Genomic DNA, 19,947 nt, shown 5'->3' with positions numbered 1-19,947 from the left:
AAACAGCTTTTAAAAAGAATGTTATTCTGCCACTTGAGACAACACCAATGAATTCAGTTTATTATGCTAAATAAAATAAGCCAAACACAGAAGCACAAATGCTGCATAATATCATTTACATGGAATCTAAAATAGTTAAACGCAGAAGCGGAGTGTAGAATGGTGGCTGCCAGGAGCAAAAGGGAAGGAGAAATGGGGAGATGTTGGTCAAAGGGTATATAATCTTTCAGTTATGTTAGATGAGTGAGTTCTGGAGATCTAATGTACAGCATGGTGACTATGCTTAGCAATACTGTATTATATCCTTGAAATCTGCTAAGAGAGTAGATCTTAAGCATTCTCAACTCCAAAAGAAAGGAAGAAAAACAATGGTAACTTGTGATACGTGAAGTGATGGATATATTAATATGTTTCATTGTGGTGACCATTTCAGAATGTATATCAAAACATCACATTGTATATCTTAAATATATATAATATTTGTTGTCAATTATATTTCAGTAAAGCTAAAAAAAAATAAGGTTAAAAATAAAGAAGTGGTTGGGGTGGGTGCAAGAGGGTCATTGGGCTAGAGGACTACAGGGCATCAGGGTGCTTATCCCCAAGTTTTAATCTGTCTTTATCATGTTGAGAAGAATTTGAAAAGTAAAGCACAATTTTGGAAACCTTGTAATGTAGAATATCTCAAATATATTAATTTATTTCTGTGGAGCCCCTGAAACCACCAAAATTATGTTGTTGTTAGAAATCTCGTGAAACTTTCAAGATTAGATCGGTCTTTAGGACTGTATTACTTTCTTATTTTTTAAAGGTTTTTTTAAATGTTTTATTTATTTTTGAGAGAGAGAGAGAGAGAGAGAGAGAGAGTATGAGCTGTGCAGGGGCAGAGAGAGAGGGAGACAGGATCCACAAAGCAGGCTCCAGGCTCTGAGCTGTCAGTACAGAGCCTGAAGCGGGGCTTGAACCCATGAACCATGAGATCATGACCCAAGCCAATGTCGGACACCCGACTTGACAGAGCCACCCAGGCACCCCATATTACTTTCTTATTTTATGATATCTTTTAATATTTAATATAATACTTTTTACAAAATTTTACAGACTGAGGCTTTTTCATTATCTATCAAGATATTCCTTATTCCAATAAACTTTTTAATGAATAGCTTTTTACATAATTACTTAACATATAATGACAGGATAATCATAGGATCATTATAGTCCAAAATGGTGTCTTTTTTCCACTTTTTCTATTTTTTATAAAATCTCTCCAGTAATAGGTTTCTTCACTGTAGATGTATGTCTACAGAAGCAATGAAGAACTATTAAGATTACTTCTGTATCTTTGTCCAATATGAATTATTGTAGTCTTAAATCGTACTGTGAACAACTTGTGTCATCTATAAAATAAGCCTTTTAGGTGTATCTAAAATTATAGACATGAATTAGGTTCTTATAAGCTGTATTTTTGCTTAATTTTCCTATGAGAGACTTAAATTTTCAGGTTTTAAAAACTTTTGTTTTTGTAGGCAAGTTTTTTTTTTTTGAAACAAGGCTAAATTACACAAAAGATATGTTTAAATGTCCTTATAAAAATTCATTATATATAATTTTAAATAACATAAAAAGATTTGGCACCAGATTTATAAACAAATCCTGAAGTTTTACTTTTGTTTTTGGACATTTTCTTTGTGTGTATACAATATGTAGTTAAACAACTGAAAACATTTAAAATCAGGGATTGCTTTATTACAACTCCAGAATAGTAGCTAAAGGAATCCCCTGTCGTGCCTAAAAAACATTTAAAGAAACGAATCCACGCATATAGCTACCCTGCTGTCACCAACATTAGATCTCAATTGTTAGACTCAGGCAGTCCTGTCTTCTTTAGTACAAGATCCATGGTGTAAAGACGTGCTAGAAAATATTTTATATGGGATATTGTTTATCCAGAAATGTACCGATTTAGAATTCACTAAATGCTTATGCTCCCTATCAATATTCCTATTCATAATATGGAATATAAATAAACACAAAGAAGTACAGCAAGTCTTGAATCTGAAAACAAAAACAAAATAAAACAAAAACTTATTCCTTAAATTCAAAGGGAGAGTTTCTGTTTACTTTTTAAATGTGTATGCCAATGGTTTTCTTTCTATTTCTCCTTCCTTCCTTCCTTCCTTCCTTCCTTCCTTCCTTCCTTCCTTCCTTCCTTCCTTCCTTTCTTCCTTCCACCTACCTACCTACCTACCTACCGGTTTCCAGCCTTCCTCCCTCCCTTCTTTCTTTGCTTTTCTCTTTCTTTTTTAAATTGTGATTAGAACACTTAACCTGAGATCCACCTTCCTAATAATGTTTGAATATACAATATAATATTGTTATATACAGGCATAATGTTGTACAGCAGATCTCTAGAACTGACTTATCTTGCAGAACTGAAAATTGATATCTTTTGACCACTATCTCCCCATTTTCATCTTCCTCCAGCCCCTGAAAATCACCATTCTACTCTCTGCTTCTATGCATTTGGATCTTTTAGATACCTCATAAGTGTAATCATGCAGTATTTGTTCTTCTAGGATTTGCTTAATTCACTTAGTATAATGTCCTCCAGGTTCATTAGAGTTGTCACATATGGGAAGTTTTTCTTCTTTAAGGCTGAATAATATTCCATTGTATGTATATACCACATCTCCTTTACCCATTTATCCATTGATGGGCACTTAGGTTACTTCTATATTTTGGTTATTGTGAAATGTGCTGTAATGGAGATGGGAGTACATTTCTCTCCTTGAGATAATGGTTGCAATTTTGGGGGAATCTAGGTAGCTCAGTCGATTAAGCATCCCATCTTTCGCTCAGGTCATGATCTCACATTTGTGAGCTCGAGCCCCATGTCAGGTTCTTTGCTGCCAGCTGAGCCTGGAGTCTGCTTTGGATTATGTCTCTCTCTGCCCCTCCTCCTGCTTTCACTCTGTCTCTCTCAAAAATAAACATTAAAAAAAAATGGTTGCAATTTTTTTGATAGAGACCCAGAAATAAGATTGCTGAATTATATGGTAGTTTCATTTTTAATTTTTGAGGAAACTCCTTACTGTTTTCCTTACTGCCCGTACCATTTTACATTCCCATAACAGTGTACAAGGGTTCCGATTTTCCCACATGCTTGGCAATGCTTGTTATTTTTTTAATTGCCACCCTAACAGGTGTGAAGTGATACCTCACTGGGATTTTGATTTGCATTTCCTTGATAATTAGTAATGTTGAGCTACTTGTTGTGTACTTATTGGCCCCATCTATATATCTTTTGGGAGCAATGTTTATCCAAGTTTTTTCCTTATTTTTTAATCAGGTTCTTTTTTTGCTATTGAGTTCTAAGATTTCCTTATATAAAAAGGTGGCCTTTTCACTCTGTTGTTTCTTTTGCTGTGCAGAAGCTTTCTAGTTTGATGTATTTCTATTTGCTTATTTTTGCTTTTGTAGCTTGTGTTTTTTGCTGTCATATCCAAAATATCATTACCAAGACTAATGTCATGAAAGTTTTTCCTTATGTTTTCTTCTAGGAGTTTAACAGTATTAGGTCTTACATTAAAGTATTTGATCCCTTTTGAATTTATTTTTTATGTATTGTGTGAGATAAGGGCCCACTTTCATTCTTTTGCATATGGATGTCCAGTTTTCCAGCAAAATTTTTGAAAAGTCTTTTCTTTCCCCGTTGTGTGTTCCTGGCTCTTTCGTCAAGATAATTTGGCTGCATATACATAGAATTCTTTCTTGGCTCTCGATTCTGTCCCATTTGTCTGTTATGTTTTTATGGCAGTACCATACTCTTTTTTCATTTTATTCTTTTTATAAATAAAACTTGCATATATTTAAGTTGTAAAATATTATATATATATATATGTATATATATATACACACACACATATATACTTTCTCTCTATATATATATATGTAAATGTATATTACCCTCAAACAGCATGGGTTTAAATTATGCAAGTCCACTTATTATATGGATTTTTTAAAAATCCACATTGTAGATGCATTTTCTCTTGAGATTTTCTTAATTTTCTTTTCTCTAACTTATTTTATTGGAAGGCTACAGTACATAAAACATATAACATATAAAACATGTATTAATTGACTGTTTATGTTATTGGTAAGGCTTCCAGTCAACTACTTAAGTTAACTAGTTAAGTTTCTGGGAAGTCAAAAGTTATATATGAATTTTCGACTGTGTAAGGAATTGGTGTCCCTATTCAGGGGTGCACAGTACATAGTAAAATGACTACTACAGTCAAGTTAATTAACATATCATCTCGAGTGTGTGTAATGATCTCTACTCTCAGTGCATTTCTAGTATATGATACAATATTATTATCTGTAATCATCATGCTGTACAGTCATCATATCTAGAGTTATTCATCCTACATGCCTGCAACTTTGTACTCTTTAGCCAGTGTCTTTTCATTTTCCCCCTACCTGCCCCTGATAAAGACCACTATTACTTTCTGTTTCTCTGTATTTTGACTTTTTTTAGATTCCACATGCAAGTGATATTATGTAGGGTCTTTTTTTTCTATGTCTGGCTTATTTTACATAGCATGTCTTCCAGTTTCATCCATATTGTTGCAACTGGCAGGATAACTTTGTTTTTTTTAAGATTTGGAGGCATCACACTGAATAATTTTAAATAATGAAATGTATATAATATATAAAAATATATCTGTATGTTTTATTATTTTAAATATATATATGTATATACATAATATTTTATTATTTAAAATTATTCAGTGTGATGCCTCCAGCTCTGTTCCTGCTCACAGCTCTATGGGCAGTCCAAGGTCTTTCATGGTTCCATATGGATTTTAAAAATTGTTTTCGGGGCGCCTGGGTGGCGCAGTCGGTTAAGCGTCCGACTTCAGCCAGGTCACGATCTCGCGGTCCGGGAGTTCGAGTCCCGCGTCAGGCTCTGGGCTGATGGCTCGGAGCCTGGAGCCTGTTTCCGATTCTGTGTCTCCCTCTCTCTCTGCCCCTCCCCCGTTCATGCTCTGTCTCTCTCTGTCCCAAAAATAAATAAACGTTGAAAAAAAATAAAAATTGTTTTCTACTTTAATAAAAAAAGTGCCATTGGTATTTTCATAAGGATTGCATTGAATCTATAGACCACCTTAGTAATACGGATATTTTAACATTAAATCTTCTAATCTATGAACACAGGATATTTCCATTTATTTTGTCTTTTTTAATTTCTTTTATCAATATATTATAGTTTTCAATGCATAGGTCTTTCATCCCTTGCTCAGTTAAGTTGGTTCCTAAGTATTTTATTCTTTTTGATACTACTGTAAATGGGATGGTTTCCTTCGTATTTTTTTTTTTTTCAGATGCTTCATTGTTAGTGTATAGAAACACACAGATTAATTCAGGGGCATGATTCCAACTTCAAGGGCTCCACTTCCAGGGATAGGTGTCTGATAAGTCTAACTCACTGATGCGGGAAAAACAAGAATCTCTGTTTTTTAGATTCTTCTATTTTTATGAATTCCAGGGAATCTGAACTGGGTTTTGACTTCATCATTTACTATCGCCACTTAGTCAAAGTTTTCTCTTCTGTGAGCCTCATGAGTTAGTATTCCTGTGATTTCATAGAGGTTTTATGGGTTTGAATGAAATATATAAACTATGTTTAATATTTCTCTATTTAGATAATTTTAGTTTTGTGTCTAGTTGACATTATTATCTCCTTTATTGTCTCCTATATTTCAAGCAGGGTACATCTCAGTAAGAAAAACCTTGATACCTAGAAAGGTTACTCCTGCCTACCCTCATTACAGGGAAGAAAACTCTCTCCGAACTTTTTGTTGGGTCTGAACTTAGCATGTGGCAGGCATCCAGGAAATCCCAGGCCTTCCACAGTCTTCATAAATTCTTTTCATTTTTTTTTTTATTTCTAGTGAATTTCAACCATCTGCCAAATTCACATTTAAAAAAAATAAAAGATAACTACTTTTTAAAATATTTTGCTATTATCTTCCCCTAAGTAAACTTCCATTTCTGCAAGTGCTTATATGTGAAAGCATCTCCAGAGATGGTGTGAAAAATTATAACTTCAAGGTATACAGCTTTAAAGTGTTGTCAGGTAAATTAATAAAGATAATTTTATAATTGACAATTTTGTTTTGTTTGTGTTGTTCTTATACTTGAAAAATGAAAGTTGAGAAATGTCATGGGGAGCCTGGATGGCTTAGTTGGTTAGGTGTCCGACTTTGGCTCAGGTCATGATCTCATGGCTCATGGGTTCGAGCCCCACATCAGGGTAAATGCTGACAGCTCAGAGGCCTGGAGCCTGCTTCAGATTCTGTGTCTCCCTCTCTCTGCCCCTCCCTCACTTGTGCTCTCACTCTCTCTCTCTCTTAAGAATAAATAAACATTAAAATTTTTTTTTAAAAGTTGAGGGGCGCCTGGGTGGCGCAGTCGGTTAAACGCCCGACTTCAGCCAGGTCACGATCTCGCGGTCCGTGAGTTCAAGCCCCGCGTCGGGCTCTGGGCTGATGGCTCAGAGGCTGGAGCCTGTTTCCGATTCTGTGTCTCCCTCTCTCTCTGCCCCTCCCCCGTTCATGCTCTGTCTCTCTCTGTCCCAAAAATAAATAAATAAACGTTGAAAAAAAAATTAAAAAAAAAAATTGGGAAAAGTCTTCAGCCATAGTTAAATTTTAGTTATTTAGATATTTCAGAGGAAAATGACTTGGGTTTAAGATATTACTGGTTTATATACATCAAGATTATTTTTCTCTTTATTAAAATTGAAATAGTTTCATGTTTAGTCATACTCTTTTGCACTATCATGGCCCTGGTGCCATTATTGAAATCTTGCATTATTACTGTTGTATGATGTTTTAAATTTTTATAAGAATATTGTGTTTATATTAATTTAATTAATATTAATTTAACTAAAATTTGTTAACAGGAGAATTTCACTGTGGATTTGAAGATGGTAACATTTGTTTATTCACCCAAGATGATACAGATAATTTTGACTGGACAAAGCAAAGTACTGCAACAAGAAATACAAAATACACTCCAAACACAGGACCGAATGCTGATCGTAGTGGCTCTAAAGAAGGTATGAGGGTATGAAATGTACTCCAGTCTTGGACTTCTAAAAATGCCATTAATATGACATGCACAGAATGCTTTGCTATAGATTTGAAGATTATGGGGTAAAACCATAAATTTTTAATGCATAGACTCAATAATTCAGATATTTCCAAAGCTTGTAGACATTAATTTTCTCTCAGACCTCACAGACACATATAGTTGAGAGATTAGATGTTTTTGATAATTCAAGTCTAAAACTCCTATTTTGTTTAACATTTTTGTACATTCAAGCAATTTTATCTTTCATTATGTAGATCATTTATTCTTGATGTTATATATATAAAGATTTCACAAATGATATCAAAATTCTCCTGTGCATCTAGAATGTACTTCTTGTAAAAACTCTAAACCTCCTTAACGATTAAATTTCATGTCTCCTAATAATAATTTGTCTAAACATTTATGTTGTCTTTTTAAAGGTTTTTATATGTACATTGAGACATCTCGACCCAGACTGGAAGGTGAAAAGGCCCGACTTCTCAGCCCTGTTTTCAGCATAGCTCCTAAAAACCCTTATGGCCCCACGAACACTGCATATTGTTTCAGCTTCTTTTATCACATGTATGGACAACATATAGGTGAGATGGCAAGAATTACTATGTTTCTTCTAAAGTAAATCATAAGAAAAAATGTTTACCAAGACACAGCATGAAATCAATTTTAGTCAAAGAATATCATCATTGACTTTTTTTTTTTTTTTTATGTCTGTTTATTTTTGGGAGAGAGAGAGACAGAATGTGAGCAGGGGAGGGGCAGAGAGAGAAGGAGACACAGAATCCGAAGCAGGCTCCAGGCTCTGAGCTGTCAACACAGAGCCTGACATGGGGCTTGACCTCACAAACCATGATACCATGACCTGAGCCAAAGTCAGACGCTTAACTGACTGAGCCACTCAGGCACCCCTGTTATCACTGACTTTTAAATTACATACCTTCAAATTGCAAATTAAGAGGCTAAGAATGTTCCCCTATCGTGTCCTAATTTTCAAATTTTAGATTCAAATTTGAACTTTTGGAGCGCTACCTACCCCTTCTAGAATCCTAATTCACACAGACCAGAGTTAAATTCTTGATGCGATCTTATTGTGGAATTAGTAGCAGTATAATTTAAGCAGCTTCTTTTCAAAGAAACTTGCTCAAATAATGACTCAGTGTATATTAATGACCATGAAAAGAGGTATTGCCATATTTGGAAGATAAATACCTTTAGCACTGTCTTTGTATTTGGAATACTGGGATGATATTTTCTTGTTTATAAAGTATGCCTAACATACCTCGTAGGATCTAAGAATGTTCTCATACCACATAGCCTTACAGACAACATAGCAAAACTGCTGCGGGAGGTGGAGAGAGATCATACAAGTCTACTTGTCTTTATGCACAATTATAAAATCAAACTGACCACAAAATTTTTTAATTTAATTATTTGGCAACACATGCTATCTGATCTCCATGTGTTGGAATATATGACCCGAAATAATCTGAGCTTGTTTATAAACTTTATTTATCTAAATAAGTGTGAACATTTATATTATTTGCAGCAAAAATATGACTATGTTTGATTCTGTTCCAGATTCTTCCAGAGACTATCATGTAATCCATAAGATAGGCATTCTTTTACCTTTCTAAAATAAGACAAAATTCTGAATGGTGAAGCATCTATCACCACAGAGCTTGGACAAGGGGTTGTGGGTCTGTATCTAGCAGAAGAATAAGGCAATGCTTCGGGACAAAGGAAAACATCTCTCTATGAAAGAAGGTTACATTTTCAATGGACAGAAATGAGCACAGGGAAGATTAAGGTACTGATAGTGAGGAAATAAAATGTGGAAAGCTAGGATGACATTAAATGTTTTGATGTAAATGAACAAAACTAAAAATATAAATATATAATTACATAAACACAATCGTGCACATGATAGATGCCAGTTACTGTACCATTTAAGTGAAGTAATCCTCTTGATCAGTTTAAAAATATGAGCATAACATCACTGTCCATTTTTTACAGCAGAAAAAAACTGAGTCCTAGAGAGTTTGTTTGAATTGCAAGGAACTGGTTATGCTGGGTCGTAAACTCATTGCCAGCACTATTAACCAGTATTTTTCACAGTGGAGCACTAGGTAATACACCAGGAAGGCCAAACTTGTGCAATGAAAAGTCCTCTGAAGATGAAGTCAAGAAATCTGGGCTGGAACTTGGCTGTAGCTTACTTTAAGAATGCAGAGAATTCACTTAAAACACCTGGATCATGATCTCCTCGTGTGTAAAATGGAAATATTAATTCCTATTTCAGAAATTTGTAGTTGATGCTAAATAGGATAATATATATGAAATCTCAGATGGTAGACACTCTTAACCTTAGGTTACTTTGAATCTCAAATAGCAATAATAAAGTAATAGCTAATGTCAGTCACTATTCCTAACACGTCATGGATTATTTCTTTTAATTATTATAATAAACATTTGTACTCATTAAAATCATTATCCTCTATCATAGATAAGGAGACTGATACAGAGAATTTTACTTTACTTGCCATAATGTCACAGCTGATAAATAACGAACCATGATACCAATCTGGGAAGCTGGACAGGATTTGCTTGCTTTGCCGTTCTGTGGAGAGACTCATTGGAATGTCACAAATGTTTAACTAATTTAGTAGTTAGGGGAAGACATACACATTTTGGGCAGATGACAAAAGCATGATGAGATTTCTGATTTGGGAAAATAAATCTTATAGGAGTGGGTAAAATTGTGGAGAAATAGAATACAGTTTGGAAAAGCAGTTAGAAAGTTACAACAGTAGTTATGGGTTCACTACAGCCTAACCTATGAAGGGAAATAAATCTCCATACAATTGCCAAACCATCTTATTTACTATGAGATTATGATCTTATTACAAAGGTAGGATTAGCTCAACTCTCATTTTCCCATTAGTTGGTGATGTATTCTTCACTTTGAAGATATTCCTTAGACTCTCTTTCTCTTCTCCCAATTTCCTTTGGAACAGGCTTGTTTTAAAATGTTTTTTAAATAAATAATTCCAAGATCAATATTTTGAATTACTTAAATGAGTAAAATGTGCATGTACTGTTTTTATGAGGCTGGCCCCCTCTCAAATTTTCTCCATATTTATATTGAGGTTCAAGATAATTGTAATATACTTCTAACTTCACAATTTTTATACTTATCATTCTTTATTGTCAACAAATGTCCAGTTGACTTCTGCCAGTTTTATTCTGATTGTTTCAGGAAGAAGGCAGTTCTCCATTTCTTCCATGTTCTCAAACACTTAACCATTTTGATGCCTGTGCCATTTCTCTGCTTCATCAGATGGTTGAAGGTTGCAGGTATCAGATCTGTCATTAGAGTCCCTCCCAGCAAGGCACAATCATGCTGCTTACTAAAATGTAGACAAAAATGTCTATTCCAGACGTGCACTAATCAGGACCAGATGAGTGACCTCATTAGGGAGAGGTTGCCTGTAGCTGAAACCTTCCCTCTTTGTAAATATTATTCTAAGACACTCATTTATCTGTAAACCTGGGGGCATTTATAGTCACTGGTTTTACAAATTACATTCTCAGTTTTATTCATTTTTTTGCAAGTCCAAATTCGAAAATGATTTGCATGGATTTCTAATAGCCTAATTGTGATTATTATTTCCTGAGTAACCATACATAATCTTTGCTGTTTAAACTTTGACTAATGCTCAGTATATCATTGAGGAGAGTTGTAACTTTTAACGATACAAAAATGGGCAATCAGTTATACATTACTTAGAAAAGATATTCCTCTTTGATGTAAAGTCAAATATGTTGTATTATTTAATGCTACATAAAAAGTTTCCCCAAAATTTTGTGGCTCGAAACACAAACATTCATCTCTCAGTTTCTGTGAGTCAGGAATTTAGGTGAGGCTTAGCTGAGTGTCTGTAGTTCAAGGTCTCTCACGAGGTTGCAGACAAGCTATCAGGCATGACGACTGTCTAATTTGAATACTTGACTTAGCGATGATATTACTTCTTCTAAGCCCACTCACTTGGTGTCTGGCAGGCCTCACTCCCTCATAGGTATTGGACTAAGGACATTGATATCTTGCTGGCTGTTGAATTCCTCTCAATTCTCTCAAGTTCCTTGTCATAGGAACATCTCTACAGGACTGTCTCATGGCATGGCAGCAGGCTTTCTCCAAAGCAAGCACTGACAGAGAGCAAATACATGCCCAAGACTTTTTATAACCTAATCTCTGAAGTGACATTCCATAATGTCTGCCTTATGCTATTTATTATAACCGAGCTGATATTTCCACCCCACGTTCAATGGGGGGGGGGGGAATAATACACAAGGGTGTTAATGCTAGGAGGCTGAAGTCATTGGGTGGCATCTTAGCATTTATTTGCCACACAGGTACAATTTATTGTTAGCTAAATGTTTCATCAAAATTGATTGAAGAGAAAACAAATGAAAACTACAACATGTCACCCTTAAACTGTTGATTTATAAGTACTGATACAATAGATATTGACAATAGCATAAGATTATTTCAACAATCCTGTAGGTACAAGAAGGCGTTTTGATTCTTGATTAATCATCTGAATTTCTAATATTCTTGCATTGAAACTGAACTTCATATGAGGTCACCTGATGTGAAAAAAGCTTATTAAAAAATAATTAAAATATGTACTTCATTTATTTCTAGGAAGAATGTAAGATATAAGCATACCAGGAAATTAAAGATAAAAATACAAAAGGCACTTATGAATACATTCATTGAGCTTGATAAGAATGGTTCAATAAAGTTGTGGCTCTAGAAAGCTAATTTCACTGTGGAACAAATGGGAAACAAGGAAAAGGAGTCCAGTCATGGGATCTGTTCTTTCATCAATCTTGAGGGTGGGGAAGAAGTGATAAAGTAGAGAAATGTGGGGTTATAGATGTGCTTATTTTTAAGAGGAAAAAAATTAATGGAAAGGTAAGTTTATAGATACTAAAGTTGGAGGGAAGCAAATTTCTTGAAGAGATGGGAATTGAGAGTTATGATTCCCCTACTAGATTTCAAGGGGAAAGAATGTCACTTCCACTGAGGTGGGAAGAAAAGAATTAAGTGGGAATTGTGGCTTTTGATACATTCCTAGATGCAAGTGCAGCAAGTGGACTTAGAAGTTGCTTTTTAACAGTATCTAACAGTACCTATTTTTTTCTGTAAAATAAATACAGCTTTTGCATGTTCAAAGAGTAGACCATTGTAGGCAAATGGAAACAGACTGATGAGTGATAGAGAGTTGAAGCAGTTGGAGACCAGGATATCAGTCCTCAGTGTTTTGGAATATGTTTTAGGATATAATGCTCAATTTCAATGCCAATCACTTCTTGTGTGTATTACTGAATTCCCCTGATAACTGATTTCTTTGCTGTCTCTTGGGCCTATAGTTTCTGGGGTAAATATAATTTTCTCAAACCAGTATCATAAGGACCTTAAGGATATATGCCCCTCTGGCTTCTTAGGGCAGCAGCATGGTCTATATCAGCCATACAGGAAGTTCCCCAAATTGAGCTATCTTCTATCTGGAGCCTTTTTCTAGGCTCTATCTTTGTTCTACTGAACTATATACTTGGGGGGAGCAGAAACAATCTCTCTCCCCATCACATGGTGCCCTGCAAATATAAATATTTATTTGTCCACTACATAAATTTTATTAAGCAAATGAATATTTTTTAAATCACATGATAGAATAAGTACTTTTTCGCTTCCTTAAATCATCTAGGTAACTCATATTCTTCCTTTAAAATCTAAATCAAGGACATGTGAAATTTTTCCCCATCCTCCTTCTCTTTTTGTTCCTGTAACAGCTGGTATACATCTCTATCATAATGTTTGTCACCTTGACCTCTGATAGACTGTAAGCTCCTTGAGAGCAGCAATCATAGTTGATATATATTTGTTCCACTGAAACAAAAATGCTTAATAGATTTTATAAAATAATAATCTAAACTAGACATTTAAGCTCTGAGTGTGTTAGAAGAATAACAAAGCAAATTACTTAAAAGTATTTGTGTAGGTTGGAAACAGGTCATTTCACTAAGACTTTATAGAATAGGTTGGGGGAAAAAATAGAAGTTAATCGTTGACTTAATGTGCTCTGGCAGCTAAAGCATAGAGGAATATCACATATTTCTTAGCAACTAATTCAAAGAGAAATTTATGTTTATAAAAGCACCCTTAAAATAAAATGGAAAATGTCTTCACTTAGTACTTTTAGAAATATCTAAAACTTGTTCAAATAGGAAGTTTATATACTGATGGACCATAATACATTACAATTTGTGTTTTGAGCTGAAGTGTCATGGTCCAGATATGTCACCTTATGATTAACAAAGTGCAGAAATAGAATTAACCTCTAATTATATTTCTCTTAATAAGCTATCTCAGGTTATCCTTTAGTGAGAGTGAAATAAAACTTTCTCAGTGCTGGCATTCAAAGATTTTAAAATGGAGACTTCAGTGTTTTTATACAACATATAGAAAAGGCGATGGTGACAACATTCTACGTGGTTTTAGGAGTCTGATTTTTATTCTTACTTTGGTCAAAGACCATATTTCTTGTGTTTGAGTTAAGAAACTAGAGATTCTTGCTTATATCTCAAATATTTTCCTCAAATAAGAAATCTCACATATTTTACTTCTTAGATTTAGACATTATAGTAAAGACAGTTTGAGCCTGTTTTCAGTAAAGTCTTGTATGTATTTAATACTGATAATGCCAATGTCATCAGTGTGAAAATAATGCTGCAGGTGGGACATTCATTGAGGAAACTGCTTTGTTGAATTAAGATGTATTTCTTAAGGGGAGGGTGAATAGAACCTAGCCATGATTTATGACCACTTATAATTAAAATGTGTTATTACAGACACCTGTCACAGATCCTCTACTAAGACCATAAATAATATCTAGTGCACCTATCTTTTAAATCTGTGTTTTGAACTACCACTACCCCTAAATTTATTCTCCTCCTATTTATTACTCAGATAATGTAAGTAGAAGCTGAGATTTTTAAATAAAATTAATGCTATGATCAAGAAAGGCTGATATTTCAAAATATACTAATCGAATTCTTAGTGTAATTAATACAAAATATCTCATCAGTTGAATTGATGGTAAGCAAATGGGTTGACTTGCTTTTGTTGCTCACCCAGTGAAAAACTTTTTAAACTGAAAATATAGGTTTATTGTGATGAGTATTTTTACCCTTAGGTCTTGAATTCGCTCATTTTTGTTCAATAGAATGAATTGCATATGCTATGTGCCTAGTGGTATATAGGGTTCTACAGAAAATAAGAATTGTGGTGAAAGGTTTTTATCCATCAAATAGTTTGTCATCATATTTGAGATAATAAATTACTGAATAAAAGTCATATTCATCAAAGTAATATTCATTAAAATGCTTTACAACCCTGTGCAATGGGTGAATAAAGGATAGAACACTGAGAACAGCAAAATTAAGATAAAATTTCTATGGACAAGAACAAAGTGTAAACCATCCAAATAAGTATTAAGCAGAAAGCAAAGGTTACAGAATGTGAGAAACAGAAGGAGCCACATGAAAAAATGGAGAATATTGCTCTTACAGCACAGTAGGGACTGCAGTATAGTCAAAGAGTGACTGGGTCTAAGAATGGGATCTGACATAGTTCAGAGAAATAGAAAGCCTGATGAAGGTTATGTTTAAGGAAAATTTATTGGACACTAATGGAGAGATTCAACAGGATGTAAGAAGGCATGGTAATGACTGGAGAAAATGAACTGACATTTTTTATTTAAGATATAATTGCAATTATATATTCAAAAAATAATAACAGTGGATGCATGCAGTCATTTCTATTCAAGCAGAAAATAATGATTTTATAATTTCCCATGTTTGTCTGTGTATATAAAACAAATGATGCCAACAATTACCTATCAATATACATAGCTCTTGCCTGAAGCTAGATGATTTTGGCACATCTTCATGTTCCATGAAATGTGAAACACAAATTAATGGCTGTATTCCTGATTAGAATAAAAATGTGATTTATATGCAAGTGATCCCTAGGCCTCGGAGTACATCAACTACAAATTAGTTTATACGAACTTGGTAATTTCAAGTATCTGTAGGATGTATGTATGCACATTTTAGGACATATATTTCAGTTATTTATATAAAATATATAAAATACATATTTATAGTAAATAGTTAAAAGTAAAATTATGTTAATGACTTAATGAAAGAACTAGGTAATAATAATTATAAATAATTTTTATGAAAATTATATTTATACAGTAATGTATGTGAAATAATATCAAAATAAGAACCATCCTATTTCATAATGCCATAAATAACTTTAAAACATTGGTCACTGCTCTTGAGGTCATTTAGCCTTTCTGACTGTGGTCCCTAACATGAGGTCAGTTTTCTTGAGCTCTCACACCTGACCCAGAAGGGGTGGTGATCAAAATATAAGAATTAGGAAACCAAAGTGAAGAAAAATACAGTTAAGTTTTGCTTAGCAATGTCAAACTTGTATCTTGGAACTATGCAGCATTTGAAATCCTTGGGGATGATTAAATTCATACCTATTGATACGTGGTACCTACTCAAGCATAAACACGGTGCCTCTAAGGACTTAAAATCACTTTTAAAGGGTATTAATACAATCCATCATTTTCACTTCGGAATTTTCTTACTATAATACTATAATAATGTGCTGAATCAGCTTTGCTGAATCTGACTTTTCTTGAATTGCTTTATTCTGTTTCACAAGTGCTAATTTCATCGACCTAGATGACCTGAACATAAGTTTATGTAACTGTTGTCATTGAATTCTCTTTATAAACTTAAAAAAACTGGAAACTAGAGAACTTGTCATCCCTGATGGCTTCATAAAAAAAAAAAAAAAAAAAAAAAAAAAAAAAACAAAAAAAAAAAAAAATGGAAACTTGCTGGAAAAAACATTCTAAAGTTATTTGTTAATACTGCTTTTCTCGTAAAATAGAACAGCAGATCAATAGTTTGGATTCATTGATTTGGATTACAGAGTATAATTAATGAGATATAAATTATAACATAGTTTAAAGAATTTATTTCAGTCAGTTATTCTTCTAGTGTCTTTTTTCATAAGTAATGCTTGCGTTTTAAAATAAAATCTGGTAATGGGGAGAAAAAATGAATAGACACTTCTCTAAAGAAGACATCCGGATGGCCAACAGGCACATGAAAAGATGCTCAACGTCACTCCTCATCAGGAAAATACAAATCAAAACCACACTTAGATATCACCTCACGCCAGTCAGAGTGGCCAAAATGGACAAATCAGGAGACTATAGATGCTGGAGAGGATGTGGAGAAACGGGAACCCTCTTGCACTGTTGGTGGGAATGCAAATTGGTGCAGCCACACTGGAAAGCAGTGTGGAGGTTCCTCAGAAAATTAAAAATAGACCTACCCTATGACCCAGCAATAGCACTGCTAGGAATTTATCCAAGGGATACAGGAGTACTGATGCATAGGGGCACTTGTACCCAATGTTTATAGCAGCACTTTCAACAATAGCCAAATTATGGAAAGAGCCTAAATGTCCATCCACTGATGAATGGATAAAGAAATTGTGGTTTATATACACAATGGAGTACTACGTGGCAATGAGAAAGAATGAAATATGGCCCTTTGTAGCAACATGGATGGAACTGGAGAGTGTTCTGCTAAGTGAAATAAGCCATACAGAGAAAGACAGATACCATATGGTTTCACTCTTATGTGGATCCTGAGAAACTTAACAGAAACCCATGGGGGAGGGGAAAGAAAAAAAAAAAAGAGGTTAGAGTGGAAGAGAGCCAAAGCGGAAGAGACTCCTAAAAACTGAGAACAAACTGAGAATTGATGGGGGGTGGGAGGGAGGGGAGGGTAGGTGATGGGTATTGAGGAGGGCACCTTTTGGGATGAGCACTGGGTGTTGTATGGAAACCAATTTGATAATAAACTTCATATATTGAAAAAAAATAAAATAAAATCTGGTCAAAATTGACTCTAGCTCAAATAATGTATTCAAAAGCAAATTCAAATCTGGAATAAAACAAACCTGGCTTCTTTAGACCTGGGACAAATATTTTTCACATAGTATATATTCAGTAAACATAAATTGGAATAATTCAAGTTTGAATTTATATTACATATGTAAAAATGGTCCTTTTAAAGAAGAGAACAACTTGAACTGCCTTAATAGCTTACAGATAACATCCATCATTCTGTACATGCAAAGTATCATAGGACTTCTACTAGGTAGAGAAACTAAGGTGTCACATTTAAGAAAAAAAAAAGACAACTGATAATTTGCTTTCTGAAAAAGCAGTACAGTTAGATAAGAAATCAGTAGAGAACATCACAGGTCAACCCAATCAGTTACCATTAATACAGCCATAGGCTATAGCAGACACAAGCCATAGAAGAGATGAGGAGCCCCTTTTCTATCTAATGCACATACAGACTGTTTCTTCAAATAATTTCTGAAAGGTTTATGCTACATATCAATTTGTTAGTCCAATGACAACTAATGGATTCAAAAGTATTATAACTATATTTAATGTTTAATGTATTATTTATTTAGGCTTGATTTCCTTGGAATCCCTCCCTATTGTGGATTCATGTTCAAAAATAGAATGCAGTTACATCACACAGAAATATGTCCTGAAAGAGCTCTTCCTTTTGGCACAGGTTGCCTTTCTAAATACAAGGTGCCAATACCAATAAGCAAGAAAATTGGAGCCACATTGAGCATCTAAAATGGAAAAAAGAAGGATTCAGAACAGCTACTTCTTACTACGATGGATCACTGAGCACAGTCTACTGAAATAAAACTGCCTTCTGAGAAAGATTAAAAATCTAAAGTCTCTGTGTCCACAATGCCCATTTTCAATGAAAATCACTAGACATACAGAGAAACAGGAAATGGGGTCCAAAGTCAATGAAAAAGTAAAAATCAATCCATTGAAATAAAGCTGAAGCAGGAAGATAAGGGCAAATAAAACTAAAGAGGGCAGATCTATCTATGTATCTATATAGATAGATCTCCAATTATATATATATATATATATATATAGAGAGAGAGAGAGAGAGAGAGAGAGAGAGAGCAAATATAGAGAGGGAGAGAAGGAGAGGAAAAAGTAGAAAAGGAGAGGAAAAAGATGAGGCATAAATAAAGGGAAAACCAAAAGACCTTCAGCAAACTCTACACCAAGATGAATATAAGGAGAATCATATTTAGGTACATTGTAATCAAACTACTGCAAATCAAAGCTAAGGAAAAATTCTCAAAAGTAGCCAGAGGGAGAAATAAAAATATATTCAAGGGAACAAAGATAAAATGATGGTTGATTTCACATTAGAAACAGTGACATACAGAAAAAATAGAACAACTTTAAACTGCTTGAGGAAAAAAAATGGCAGAATTTTAAATCTCACAAAAACATGAATGAAATGAAGTTATTTTTATATAAACAAATCTGAGAAACTTTGTCTCCAGCAGATCACCACTAAAAAAAAGTACTAATGGATATTCTTCAGGCCAAAGGGAAATGGTGCTAGATTGCAACTCAGATCTACAGGTAGAAAGGAAGTCCATCAGAAATGGTAAATAAGTAGAAAATTTTAAAACTATATTGTCTTCTTATAATTTACATAAAATATATGTTTACTGTAAAGTGAGATTTACAATTTAGGACAAAGTAAAAAATACTATTAAAAATGGAAAGAGGATAGATAAATGAATTATACTGTGGTAAGATTATTGCATGTGTGTAGTGAGATAAAGAATGTGAAGTATCAGCTTTGAAATGAAAGAAGGGAGATAATAGTAAAACCCGAAAAGAGAGTATGATGATGTAAAGTTGTGAGCATGAAGAATAAACTACTGCCTATAATTACACTATGAAGAGTTATGAGTGCTGTTAGCCCTGGAACAACCACTAAAACACAATTAGAGATTTAAAAATCAGTACAAGAAATAAATTAAAATCATATATATCAACTGAAAAGAAGAAAGAGAAGGAGCCACAAAAGAATAAAAACAGAAAGTACAAGTGGAGAATAAATAAGATGGTCTTAATTCCAAACATACCAAAAACTACAGTAACTATAAATGAACTAAATATTAAAATTTAAAATGATAGAATAACATAGATGAATATAACAGAAACTATACTGAGGAAAAGTAGCCAGAGACACAAAAAATAATTAGTGCATAATTTCATTAACATCAAATTCTAGAAAAGGCCAAAACCATCAGTTAGTCAGGAGAGTCATATCAGTAATTGCCTGGCATAGGAGCAAGGGCTGTGAAGATAACTGCAGAGGAAAGAAAGTAAGGAAGCTTTTTGGGAAGAGGAAGTGTCCTGTATCTTGATTGAGCAGCACTTACACTGTAGTATATATCAATCAAAGGTTATTGACCTGTACATTTAAAATGAGAGAATTTTGGGGCGCCTGGGTGGCTCAGTCGGTTGAGCGGCCGACTTCAGCTCAGGTCCCGATCTCGCGATCCGTGAGTTCGAGCCCCGCGTCGGGCTCTGTGCTGACAGCTCGGAGCCTGGAGCCTGTTTCAGATTCTGTGTCTCCCTCTCTCTCTGACCCTCCCCCGTTCATGCTCTGTCTCTCTCTGTCTCAAAAATAAATAAACGTTTAAAAAATAAATAAAATGATGGGGCGCCTGGGTGGCTCAGTCGGTTGAGCGGCCGACTTCGGCTCAGGTCATGATCTCGC

At 34.3% G+C, this 19,947-nt stretch overlaps 1 protein-coding gene across 1 annotated transcript in view; it reads left to right on the top strand.

The window, feature by feature from the left end:
- MDGA2 (MAM domain containing glycosylphosphatidylinositol anchor 2) overlaps positions 1–19,947 on the top strand; it is a 488,781-nt gene that overhangs the window by 451,628 nt on the left and 17,206 nt on the right. The window contains exons 13-14 of the mRNA XM_032593527.1: positions 6,968–7,123; positions 7,578–7,736. Coding sequence (XP_032449418.1) covers positions 6,968–7,123; positions 7,578–7,736 — 315 coding nt within the window. The remainder of the gene's footprint in view (positions 1–6,967; positions 7,124–7,577; positions 7,737–19,947) is intronic.

This window comes from Lynx canadensis, chromosome B3, assembly GCF_007474595.2.
Source record: "Lynx canadensis isolate LIC74 chromosome B3, mLynCan4.pri.v2, whole genome shotgun sequence".
In the NCBI taxonomy this organism is placed as follows: Eukaryota; Metazoa; Chordata; class Mammalia; order Carnivora; family Felidae; genus Lynx; species Lynx canadensis.
This window is presented reverse-complemented; position numbering and strand designations above follow the sequence as displayed.